This window comes from Babylonia areolata, chromosome 4 (genome assembly GCF_041734735.1).
Source record: "Babylonia areolata isolate BAREFJ2019XMU chromosome 4, ASM4173473v1, whole genome shotgun sequence".
Lineage (NCBI taxonomy): Eukaryota > Metazoa > Mollusca > Gastropoda > Neogastropoda > Buccinidae > Babylonia > Babylonia areolata.
The window spans coordinates 14,629,759-14,642,879 of NC_134879.1; the positions used below are offsets into that span (position 1 = coordinate 14,629,759).

Here is a 13,121-nt window from a genome sequence, read left to right on the forward strand (position 1 = left end):
TGACTAGCATCCAGATCACCACTCAAGGTCTAGCAGAGGGGGAGAAAATATCGGCGGCTGAGCCGTGATTCGAACCAGCGCGCTCAGATTCCCTCGCTTCCTAGGCGGACGCGTTATCTCTGGGCCATCACTCCGCGTAGCCTTTCATACCTAGATGGAGTGAGGAAAATCGGAGTAAAGTGACTTTCCCAAGGACACAACATCATGCCGAAACGGGATCTCGAACCCTGATCATTGGTGGACACTGTATCAGAAGTCCAACGCCTCGCCGTTTCTGCCACGGGGCCTCCTGTACATAATACAGATTCTAAATAAAGTCTTCAAAGTCGATGACCAATGAGCTATCTCATCAGATGTTAACAAACAGTTTATCGGGCTAAAGGACGCGAAAATAGCTGAATTATGACTCTGGGGAGCGAAGAAGTTTGAATCTTAGCTGAAGAAAAAAAGACAAGGTATTGAAATTCAAGCCATGGGGATCCTAAGAGAACAAACAGTACTGAATCCTTTATACACACACACACACACACACACACACACACACAAGGGAGGTGTGCGGGGGGAAGGGGTGGAGGGGGGGGGACGGAGTGTCTCAGGACTGAGCAGAATCTGGAGGGAACGATACAGAGCTGAAACCCTGAAACACAGAATGAAAAGAATAAAATTGCTATGTACCTACATGATGAAGATGATCCTAAACCTCGTCAGCTAGGGCGTTTACCTTGTTGTCGACCAGAAACCCTGACACGCAGTGTAAAAAGAATAAAACGCTATGTACCTACATGATGAAGATGATCCTAAACCTCGTCAGCTAGGGCGTTTACCTTGTTGTCGACCAGAAACCCTGACACGCAGTGTAAAAAGAATAAAACGCTATGTACCTACATGATGAAGATGATCCTAAACCTCGTCAGCTAGGGCGTTTACCTTGTTGTCGACCAGAAACCCTGACACGCAGTGTAAAAAGAATAAAACGCTATGTACCTACATGAAGAAGATGATCCAAAACCTTAGTCAGCTAGGGTGTTTACCTTGGTGTCAACAAGGAAAGCCATGGCCAAAGAAAGGCGACGCCTTTGACATCCAGTCAACTTCCACACCATCGTTCCTCTGTCCTTGTCCAGGTGGAACGTATCCAGTATGGAACCGATCTGTTCAGACACAGCATTATGGAGCAACGTATTTATATTTATTTATTTATATTTTCATTTTATCATAACAGATTTTTCTGTGTGAAATTAGGGCTGCTCTCCCCAGGGAGAGCGCGTCGCTAAACTACAGCGCCACCCTTTTTTTTGTATTTTTTTCCTGCGCGCAGTTTTATTTGTTTTTCCTATCGAAGTGGGTTTTTCTACAGAATTTTGCCAGGAACAACCCTTTTCTTGCCGTGGGTTCTTTTACGTACGCTAAGTGCATGCTGCGCACGGTTTATCGTCTCATCCGAACGACTAGCGTCCAGACCGCCACCTTGGTCTAGTGGAGGGGTAGAAAATATCGGCGGCTGAGCCGTGATTCGAACCAGCTCGCTCAGATTCTCTCGCTTCCTAGGCGGACGCGTTACCTCTAGGCAATCACTCCACATGGTATGGTGACCGGTTGGTTGATTAGTCTTTTGATAATGTCATAATAAAGATGGGGCAGCCGAGCAAACTGATCACAAAGACAGACATCACTGAATTTGAATGGGCATCAGTTTCCGCAAGGACGTGTCAATGCCTGTGGGAAATTTCACACCGCTACGCCACACTGCATGTGATTTATGCTATGTTCTTGTATATACATTTATCATTGAGCGCATTTCCTTTGTTACCGCTGTCTGTGCGTAAGTTTGTGTTCTTGGTTGAACTTATTTCTGTTGCCATGACGCATGCCAACCTTGAAATGACGATGATGTTATGCACAAGCTGTTCTATCATACATCAATGGCAAAAAGCACGCCATATTCTATGTAAGGTGGCTGTGATTCGAGCTCAAATGTTTAAATGCAAGCACGGCGCTCCGCCCACTGAGCTAATCACCCCCACCCCCACCCCGCCCACATTTATAAATATTTTTTCTTCTGTCAAACGAAATCAGTTTTAACTCACTCAGTACAGCCAGTCCTCTCTTCTCCTCTACACAGACCCCTCGGATGTCCAGTGGGTGTCTGAATGACCCAACCTTTAGCTTCCGTCGTCAGAATTGTGGTATTCTTTGTCAACATTCACCTCTTCAGTATAAGAGCCTTCCACTTGCAATATTTTGATGATGGTAATTGGGGTGAAACGCTGTTAACGTCGTCTCTTTCGCCGTTCGTATGGAGAGAGTTAACAGATGTGGGTATTCTTAATGAACGGAAACCAGCGCTGGACGAGGATCCTCGACGACTGACAGCTGTTTGAGGTAATAAATGAAACTGTGGAGAGATGGCCAAGAGGTAACGCGTCCGCCTAGGAAGCGAGAGAATCTAAGCGCGCTGGTTCGAATCACGGCTCAGTCGCCGATATTTTCTCCCCTTCCACAAGACCTTGAGTGGTGGTCTGGACGCTAGTCATTCGGACGAGACGATAAACCGAGGTCCCGTGTGGAGCATGCATTTAGCGCACGTAAAAGAACCCACGGCAACAAAAGGGTTGTCCCTGGCAAAATTCTGAAGAAAAACCCACTTCGATAGGTAAAACAAATAAAACTGCACGCAGGAAAAAATACCAAAAAAAAATGGATTTGCGCTCTCAGTGCAGCGACGCGCCCTCCCTAGGGGACAGCAGCCCGAATTTCACACAGAGAAATCTGTTGTGACAAAAAAAAGAGAAATACAAACACGTGGAGGACCCGCCCATTCCACGTGAGCACCAACCTCGTGCTGCAGACTGTCCGAGGGCACGCCCCTCAGCCGGCCACTGATGTGCATGTGCTCCTCCACTGTCAGGTCTCCCAGGACGAAGTCACACTGAGGACAGAAGGTGACCACGGAGGTCAGTTCCTTCTGATCTCTGATGCAGGACACGTTCTGTGGATAGAATATAAGAATGTGATCAAATAAAATGATATAGAAAAAAAAAAAACATACATGCAGTTTGTCAGGACTCCATAATGGTTCATTGTCTACACACAGATGTGCGTGGTGTGTGTGTGTGTGTGTGTGTGTGTGTGTGTGTGTGTGTGTGTGTGTGTGTGTGTGTGTGTGTGTCTGTGTCTCTGTGTGTCTGTGTCTCTGTGTGTGTCTGTGTCTGTGCATGAATTTATTCTTGAGTGTTTGGTTAGCTGACTGTAAAGGGTTGTGCACGAAAGTTGTTTTTTTTCCCCCCCACTTCAGTGATTTAATGCATGTTTCTAAACATCAGTTTCTGTATTGTACAGCGCAAATGGGCATGTTTTACACGGAAAGGTGCTTTAGGAATTAAATCATTACTATTATACAGAAATAGGGGAGAAATAGAACGCGTGTACGCACTGGATGGTTCTCGAACTGGAACTAGAACTTCTTCATGACTAGGCCATTCTGTCTGTGTCAAGGGTCGGGGGATCGGGGCGAGGGGTATTATGGGGGTGTGGGGGCACAGCGACAAAAGGTTAACGTGTAATTATTTAGACTGGGTGAAACAATTCACCACCGTCAAACAAGCATGTTTGAACCCAAAAGAATGACTGAGGCACTGGATGGTATGTAGCAAGTGTTGTCGTGTGACAGGTTATTTTCTTTGTGTTTACGATATTTCACAAGATATAATGTTGTAGTCATGTCTTGTAAATGGTTTTGGTTTGTTTTTTTTGTTTTTTTGTTTTTTGTTTTTTTTTTTGTTTTTTTTGTTTTGTTTTGTTTTTGGTTTTTTGTTGTTGTTGGGGGTTTTTTTGGGTTTTTTTTGTTGTTGTTTTTTTTTCTCAAGGCCTGACTAAGCGCGTTGGGTTACGCTGCTGGTCAGGCATCTGCTTGGCAGATGTGGTGTAGCGTATATGGTTTTGTCCGAACGCAGTGACGCCTCCTTGAGCTACTGAAACTGAAATGCTCACAAACTATTTGCTTCTTTCTTTCTTTCTTTCTTTCTTTTTTACATTGTGTTGTAATGTCTTCTGAGAGATTGTTCACGGGCTTTAGTCTCATTTTCTAAATTTGAAGTCACAGTACAGCGTTATAAATATTATAATATTGACACCAATACCCCCTTACCCCTTTTCTCCCCCAAAACAGAGACAGAGAGAGAGAGAGACAGAGAGAGAACGAACGAACGAACGACATTTCATGAGGATAAGGGAATAAGCATGGCTGCTTTTTTTAAATCCGGCCCTCTGGGTAAAACTGACCCCCCCCCCCCCCCACCCAAAAAAAAAGAAAAAAAAAGGTGGTGGTGGGGATAAGAAAAAATGCATGCACAAAAGCAAATTCTTTACACACACACACACACACACACACACACACACACACAGAGTAAGCATGCACGTCACATAATTATATACATTAATACTCATATGTGTAGTACATGAGAGAGAGGCCTACAAGACACGCACACAGATATTCTGGTCTATTTTTTTTTAAATAAAAATTCTCACAGACAGCCATCAAACCGTGCTTACCAAATTCCCAATAAATGCAGCTCCCCTGGAAGGTGCCGTCACACCCGCTAAAATCTTCATCAGAGTTGTCTTCCCTGACCCTGAATGGCCAAGGATGCACGTGACCTGTCCTTCCACAATGTCGAGGTCCAGACCTGTACAGAAAACATAAAATGTCAAATCTTTGTGATGATGGAGTCCCCGACGGATGAGTAGGCAGGCAGGCTTATTTGTCGGTGTGTGTCCTCATATGGGAGAAGAGGCCTATTCTGGATGCGCAGCACTTCCCACAGGTGTTGCAAGGGAAAGCGTCTCCAGGAGTTGAGCCCATGCTTCCTTCGCTCGCGCTTCTTCTTAACCCTTTCACCGCCAGTCAATTTAGAGTAAAAATTGCCTTGTGCTATAAACACAGAAAAGACCGTGTCTAAGAATAGCTGGTGATTCCCCGTGCACTGTTAAGAAAATATGGCCTATCCTGCCACCGAACATTAAGAGCAGTAGGTTCATGGATAACAGACCAATGTTCTGGTCACCTTTCAGTGACATGGGTCCTCTACCTAGCCTGTGCATAGTTGCGAGCTTGGCGGTGAAAGGGTTAATGGCCAGCGTTCTCTTGTTTTCAAACGTCTTTATGCCACTAGAGCACAGCGTACAAATCTTTGTACACACACACTATCTGCTTTTCGATTACGGAAGGAAATTAGGTGACGACTGCAGTAATGATCTGAGTGACTTTTGATTAAGATAGTGAATTAATCCTCGCTACTTACCATCCAGTCCGTGCATGCGTTCTTTTCCCCCTGAGCTGAATGACTTACTCAGGTCACGTATCCTGAAGAAATAAGCAAGAAATTAAAAAAAGGTATAATTCCTGTAAAAAAGGAAACAGAGTATTGTATGTGACTGAGTCTGCGTATGAATGGGCGGGGTGATGCGTTTTTGTGCGCTTTATTCTGATCTTGCATTGACATACGTGAGAGAGGGAGAGGAAGGGAGGGAGAAAGAGAGAGATATATATATACATACAGACAAGAGAGAAGCAAACTGACATACTCACTGGCAGTGCATACATGGTAAATGCATCATTCAACCACACACGCACACCACCACCACCACTCCCCTCCACCCCCCACACACACGTACACACACACACACACACACACACACACAACCCCCCCATACACACACACGCACAGACACGCTCGCTCACACACACACACACACATGCTCGCTCACACACACACACACACACACACACACACACACACACACACACACACACACACACACACACACACACACACACACACGCTCACTCACACACACACAAACACCACCCACCCACCACACACACACACACACACACACACACACAAAAAAACACGCTCACTCACACACACACAAACACCACCCACCCACCACACACACACACACACACACACACACACACAAACACGCTCACTCACACACACACGCTCACTCACACACACACAAACACCACCCACCCACACACCCACCCACCCACACACACACACAAACACCCACCCACACACACACACACACACACACACACACACACACTCACACACATAAAGACGGGGAATCTCCATGGTCCTACCTGATAACCCGCCTGTCATCCAGAGACTCGGGCAACGGTTCAAGATGAGGCCCCTCCGGCGTGTCATGGGGCGGGGCGTCTCTCACTTCGTCGTCACGCCGGGGTCGCCAGAACGACGGTTTCAGGAAAAAACAGGCCGTTTGCGTGAGGCGATCGTGGTCTGAAACCGATAAATAAGATAGCAGCTGACGGCGACTACACGAATACACAAACTTTATGGTCTATACTTTGGTACAGATATATCCTTTTTGTATTTTGTATTTGTATTTCATTTTATCACAACAGATATTTCTCTGTGTGAAATAAGGGCTGCTCTCCCCAGGGAGAGCGCGTCGCTACACTATAGCGCCACCCATTTTTTTTTCCTGCGTGCAGTTTTATTTGTTTTCTCTATCGAAGTGGATTTTCATTCAGAATTTTGCCAGGAACAACCCTTTTGTTGCCGTGGGTTCTTTTACGTGCGCTAAGTGCATGCTGCACACGGGACCTCGGTTTATCGTCTCATCCGAATGACTAGCGTCCAGACAACCACTCAAGGTCTAGTGGAGGGGGAGAAAATATAGGTGGCTGAGCCGTGATTCGAACCTGTGCGCTCAGATTCTCTCGCTTCCTAGGCAGACGCGTTACCTCTAGGCCATCACTCACGTGTCCAACATAAAAAAGCAAACAAAGAAAAAAATAAATGAAAAATAAAAAGATAATTTGAATGGCACCAAAAAGAAGAAATAAAAGAAGCGGTTGCGACACTGACATTGAAATGCTCAGTGTCTTCTGTACAATGTTTCACGGTACAACCAAAGACTCAGTTGTTACTTTCACACCAAGACTAGCTCGGTTTCAGTCCCAGCGGCCTGAGGGGGGTCTGCGTTCGGTTCCGGGTATCGGCGCCTGGTGAGATACGGGTGGCGATTTTTTACCCATATCAAAGGCCATCGTCAGTGAAAACCTGCATGTGACTGAACCCCCCCCCCCCCCACCCCCCACCCTCCCCCTTCGAGTGTATATACATGGAAAAGATCAAATACGCACGTCAAAGATCCCATAATCCACGTCCGTTTCGATAAGGTGTGGAGGACGGGCGCAATAGCCGAGTGGTTAAAGCGTTGGACTTTCAATCTGAGGGTCCCGGGTTCGAATCACGGTGACGGTGCCTGGTGGGTAAAGGGTGGGGATTTTAACGATCTCCCAGGTCAACATATGTGCAGACCTGCTAGTGCCTGAACCCCCTTCGTGTGTAAATGCATGCAGAAGATCAACTACGCACGTTAACGATCCTGTAATCCATGTCAGCGTTCGGTGGGTTATGGAAACAAGAACATATCCAGCATGCACACCCCCGAAAGCGGAGTATGGCTGCCTACATGGCGGGGTAAAAACGGTCATACACGTAAAAGCCCACTCGTGTACATGCGAGTGAACGTGGGAGTTGCAGCCCACGAACGCAGAAGAAGAAGAAGAAGAGATAAGATGTAGAGAAACGGACATACCTAGCACGCACACCCGTGAAATCGGAGTATGGCTGTCTATAATTTATGTATGACAGACAGTCGTGCCCGGCTAAGACCATCAGAACAGCAGAGGAGGTAACTGCTGTCCAGACTGTCTGGGCTAGAATTTGTTTCAGTGGAGAGTGTCTTGCCCAAGTTGCATCCCCACTATCTTGGCCAAGAGGGTTTTAGGACAGTCGGCGTCGGGATGATTCCCAAAGGCCAGCTCGTCCCCAAGGCTGCAGCACTAAGAGCCAGTGTAATCTTGCCTTCTAGTCTGAAAGTTATAGTCCTTCACAAAAGACTACTGAAGCTGTAAATGGTTTTCCATTGCAATGAAGAAACCACTGACGCCTATAATTATAGCGGGGCAAAAACAATCATACATGTATAAACCCACTCGCTGATACAAGTGAATGTGAAAGTTGTAGCACACGAATGTAAAAAGAAAAAAGTCCCATCAGCAGCGATCCATAAGGAGCTGTCATCGTCAGGTCGCAAAGAAGCTACACCACCAGATGAAATCTTGCATTGCTGCAGAGTCGTGTCCGTAATGTTTTGTGGTGTTTGATGCGACATACACAGGACCCTACCGATAGTTGTAGGCCTACTACTGGTGACAGTTGTATAGTCGCAGGGTCCACAATGGGTATACCTGTCCCTCTGAAGTGGATACCGTCATTTATACCTCTTTGTTAGGACAATCCCCATGTATCCGCCGGATACTTTGGAGTATACTGAGTATGTATGTGTGCGTGCCTGAAATCTGATTGAATGATACAGGAAACGAATGATGAGCGCCCAGTGGCAGCCGTCAGTAGACAGCCTACTGTGAAAATGACCTCCGACCGAGGATAGGCGCTGTATAAGTGTCCGTATCATTCATTCATTCGAATGGAGGAGAAATCTAAACTTAAGTCATCGTGGCAACAGGGTATATAAAGCTACTGATTTTGAGACCAAAAGAAAAATTATCATTCATGGAGAATAACACCATAGCATCGCAATGAGATTTATATTGGTTATTACACTGCGAAAATACTCTACTCTCCGCTTGCTTTAAAAACATGTCCCGGCGTCAGCCAGACCCGAAAGGCACGAAGGCAGCCACAACGTTGAAGGGAAAAGTCGAGCAACGCTCTCAAAGACGTGTACATGAAGTGAACGACACTCGACTGTGTTGTCCAACTCTTCCCTATCTAAGCCCAAGGAAGACATGTAGACAAAGACAGAAAAGCCCAGACAGACAGACGGGCAGAAACCGACAGAGGGACAAAGAATGCCGACAATGGATACACCGACAGGAAGAGAGAGAGAAACAGAGACAGACCGCCAGACAGTGTAGTGACTGTGCCCTCTGTCAACGCCTTCAAGAGCAGGGTCGACTGCCCATCCTCTGCTCACCAGCGTGCCAAGAGTAGGCATGTCAACAGACACCACACAATTCGTTTGGCTGCTTCCGCCTGCCACGCATGTGGTCACCTATGCAGTTTATTCGGCAGAACGACGAAAAGGCCCTTTGGAAGAAGTCTCAAACGTCGCACAAGTCAACACACACACACACACACACACACAGTGTTTCAGTTTCTCAAGGAGGCGTCAATGCGTTCGGATAATTCCATATACGCTACACCACATCTGCTAGGCAGATACCTGGCAGCAGCATAACCCAACGCGCTTGTCAGGCCTAGAGTGCATGGTTAAATATTTGTGTACCTATCAGAGTGGATTTCCTTTTTACATAATTTTGCCCGAGGACAACACTGTCGTTGCCATGGGTTCTTTTTCAGTGCGCCAAGTGCGTGCTGCACACGGGACTCCAGTTTATCGTCTCATCCGAAAGACTAAACGCTCAGTTTGATTTTCCAACCAAACTTGGGAGAAAGGGCGAGAGTGGGATTCGAACCCACACCCTCACACACTCTACGTACTGGCAGCTGAGCGTCTTAACCATTCTGCCACCTTCCTCCACACAGAGAGAGAGAGAGAAAGAGAGGGAGTGAGTGAGAGAGAGAGACAGAGACGGAGAGACAGAGACACACAGAGAGACAGACAAACAGACAGAGAGACAGAGACAGACAGACAGAGACAGAGACACACATAGACAGACAGAGAGAGACAGAGACACAGACAGACAGACAGACAGAGAGAGACAGAGAGGCCAACAGGGTAATACAACACAGAGAGACAAGGTAACGCGTCCGCCCAGGAAGCGAGAGAATCTGACCGCGCTGGTTCGAATCACGGCTCAGCCGCCGATATTTTCTCCCCCTCCACCAGACCTTGAGTGGTGGTCTGGACGCTAGTCATTCGGATGAGACGATAAACCGAGGTCCCGTGTGCAGCATGCACTTAGCGCACGTAAAAGAACCCACGGCAACAAAAGGGTTGTTCCTGGCAAAATTCTGTAGAAAAAATCCACATCGGTAGGAAAGACAAATAAAACTGCGCGCAGGAAAAAATACCAAAAAAATGGGTGGCGCTGTAGTGTAGCGACGCGCTCTCCCTGGGGAGAGCAGCCCGAATTTCACACAGAGAAATTTGTGGTGATAAAAAGAAATACAAATACAAATACAAATACAAAACCTACCAGAAACTACAGTGTCCAGGTAGACGGCCAACAGTCCGTACAGGCCGCAGTCCAGGATCAGCATCAGCACCACAGCCAGCAAGGGGAACTGACCGGACAGTATGTCGGCCCTCACGTTTTCTTCGTTGTCAAACACCAGCTGCAATAGAGATTAGAGAACACATGAGTTGTTGGCATTAATCTGTTGTTTTTAATTAGAGGGTGTTTGATTGTCTGCCTGTTTGAATATCAGTTTAAAAACTGGGGAAAAAACAACAACAAAAAACAAACAAAAAAACAGTCACATACATCATAATGCCTAAACAATGCACACCATCACAAATCACGATACTTAAAAAAACAATCACACTCCCCCATCTCCCTCCGCACGACACCTCAGCACACCCAGAAAAAAAAACCATAAATAAGCATGCACACGCACACATCACGAGAGGTAAAGTTTTAAAAGGGGCGTCTTCAGATTTTCTTTTTAAGCACTGTTTTTTTGTGTGTGTTTTTTTTTCAAAGCGACAAAGGCAGTGAGTTCCAGATACTGGGGCCAAAGACAGAAAAAAGACTTTTTAACCAAAGGTTTCGAGGGAGGACCGAGGAACTATCAGCAGAAAGGAGTCAAAAGAGTGTAGTGTCCTATAAGGATGGTAAAGATGTAGACGATCTGTCGGATATGGTGGCATGTTGTTAAGATAACCCCCGAAAACGGAGTATGACTGCCTACATGGCGGGGTAAAAACGTTCAACCACGTTAGAAGTCCACTCGTGTACATACGAGTGAACGTGGGAGTTGTAGCCCATGAACGAAAAAAGAAGAAGTTATGATAAAGACACTGGAAACAAGAGACAAACGATTTTGTTTTGAATTCTAGCCTTCACAGGAAGCCAGTGGAAGTGTTCTAAGCAGTGATGTTGCACTCTCAAGCCTGGGCATACGGAGCATGAGTCGGGCTGCTGGATTCTGAAAGCGCTGAAGTTTATTTAGTTTATTATCAGGGAGACCAGATAGGAAAGAGTTACAGTAGTCTAATCTTGATGTTATGAAAGAAACAACGAGTCTGTTGACTGCAATAGTTGAGAGGAAAGAGCGAACTTTAACCTAATCAATGTACCTGAGAGAACAGAGTGCGGCATTACTAATATATAGCAAGCATATTATCTCTTTCTTAACAATTAATCCATTAAGCCATTAAAAGTTATCATATGATCTATCAACCGATTTGTCAACGACATTACCTGCATTCGTATCATGCGTTATAGGATATCGTTAATTAAGCTGGGAGGGTTTTTAACGTACTTCAACTTTTCCTTTTTTTTCTTTTCTTTTTTTTCTTTTTTTCTTTTGAAAGACGTCTTGTTTTTTTTCTGATTATCCATTTGCGTTTGGTGTAAAATTGTGAATCAGTTGTGCACAGTACGCAATTAAAACGTCTTTAAATCCTACCTACCTTCTAATGTATCCTTCTTATCTAAAATCAACCAGTCGACATACAAACAACCAAGAAACCGAGCCAACGAAACAATATCTAAACCATCAAAATAAACAATAAAAAAAAAATCAAATCATAAATAAACAAACCGTCAAAATGATAATAATGATGATAATAAAAGGACATAATGGTACGCCCAATTTAATGAAACAAAAGCCCTGGGCGTTTACAATAAATAAATGTATATATATAAAGTTTTTTTTTTTAAACCCGCAATGACGCGTGCATATTAAAAACACACAAACACACCCCACACGCACAAAATCATCCCGTTACAATTCCATCCTACAAACCCACACCCACTCCAAAATAACCGAACCAAACCTAACCCACCACCAAAATTACGAGAACCATATGTATATATGTACTACCTCTATTGCTAAAGGTGGTGTGAATTGCAATTTTGCTTTAGTGGTGTGGAATTTCGTGTGAAATTGTAATGGAGACAATGTTGAAAAGAAAATATAACCTTCTATGCAAGGAAAATAATATTTAAAAAAAATGACGAGAACCTGCTCACCCTGTCTATCCCCAGAGCGAAAGCTGTGGGCGAGAGGAAGGAGAATACCAGCTGGCCCCCGAAAGGAACGGAGGACTGGGTCATGGGGTCCCCAGAGTTCGTGGAGGAGGACCACTTGGAAGGGCGCGTGAGGCTCACGCACATGTGCAGCATCCCCAGCAGTATCGACAGCACGCTGCACGCGCACCCTGCAAGCTGAAACACGCGGTGTGTAGTGTGCCACTGTTATTCACCTCCGCCAAGTTTGTTTGTTTTTTTGGGGGGGTTGTTTTTTTGTGTGGTTTTTTTTTCAACACAGTCAGTCTGTCTGTCTGTCTGTCTGTCTGTCTCTGACGGGCGCAATAGCCGAGTGGTTAAAGCGTTGGACTTTCAATCTCAGGCTCCCGGGTTCGAATCTCGGTAACGGCTCCCGGTAAGTAAAGGGTGGAGATTTTTCCGATCTCCCAGGTCACACACACACACACACACACACACACACACACACACATATATATATATATATATATATATATATATATATATATATGGAGACCTGCTTGTGCCTGAACCCACTTCGTGTGTATACGCAAGCAGAAGATCAAATACGCACGTTAAAGATCCTGTAATCTATGTCAGCTATTCGGTGGGTTATGGGAACAAGAACATGCCCAGCATGCACTCCCCCGAAAACGGAGTATGGCCGCCTACATGGCGGGGTAAAAACGATCATGCATGTAAAAGCCCACTCGTTTACACACGAGTGAACGTAGGAGTTGCAGCCCGCGAACGAAGAAGAAGAAGAAGAGAAGAATTCTGTCTGTCTGTCTGTCTGTCTGCAGGATGATACCAGCAACCGTGGGTGGATTTTCCTTTCCCTTGGGGGTCGGGTAGTGGTGGTGGGTTGGGGGGCTGGGGG

General features: G+C 45.7%; 1 protein-coding gene across 1 annotated transcript in view; it reads right to left on the minus strand.

Moving 5' to 3' along the window:
* Positions 1-13,121, minus strand: part of LOC143280887 (cholesterol transporter ABCA5-like) — a 57,615-nt gene that overhangs the window by 16,256 nt on the left and 28,238 nt on the right. The window contains exons 6-12 of the mRNA XM_076585639.1: positions 12,227-12,421; positions 10,226-10,364; positions 6,149-6,308; positions 5,301-5,362; positions 4,552-4,685; positions 2,837-2,989; positions 1,032-1,151 (exon numbers count right to left, since the gene is read on the minus strand). Of these exons, the coding sequence (XP_076441754.1) occupies positions 1,032-1,151; positions 2,837-2,989; positions 4,552-4,685; positions 5,301-5,362; positions 6,149-6,308; positions 10,226-10,364; positions 12,227-12,421 (963 nt within the window). The remainder of the gene's footprint in view (positions 1-1,031; positions 1,152-2,836; positions 2,990-4,551; positions 4,686-5,300; positions 5,363-6,148; positions 6,309-10,225; positions 10,365-12,226; positions 12,422-13,121) is intronic.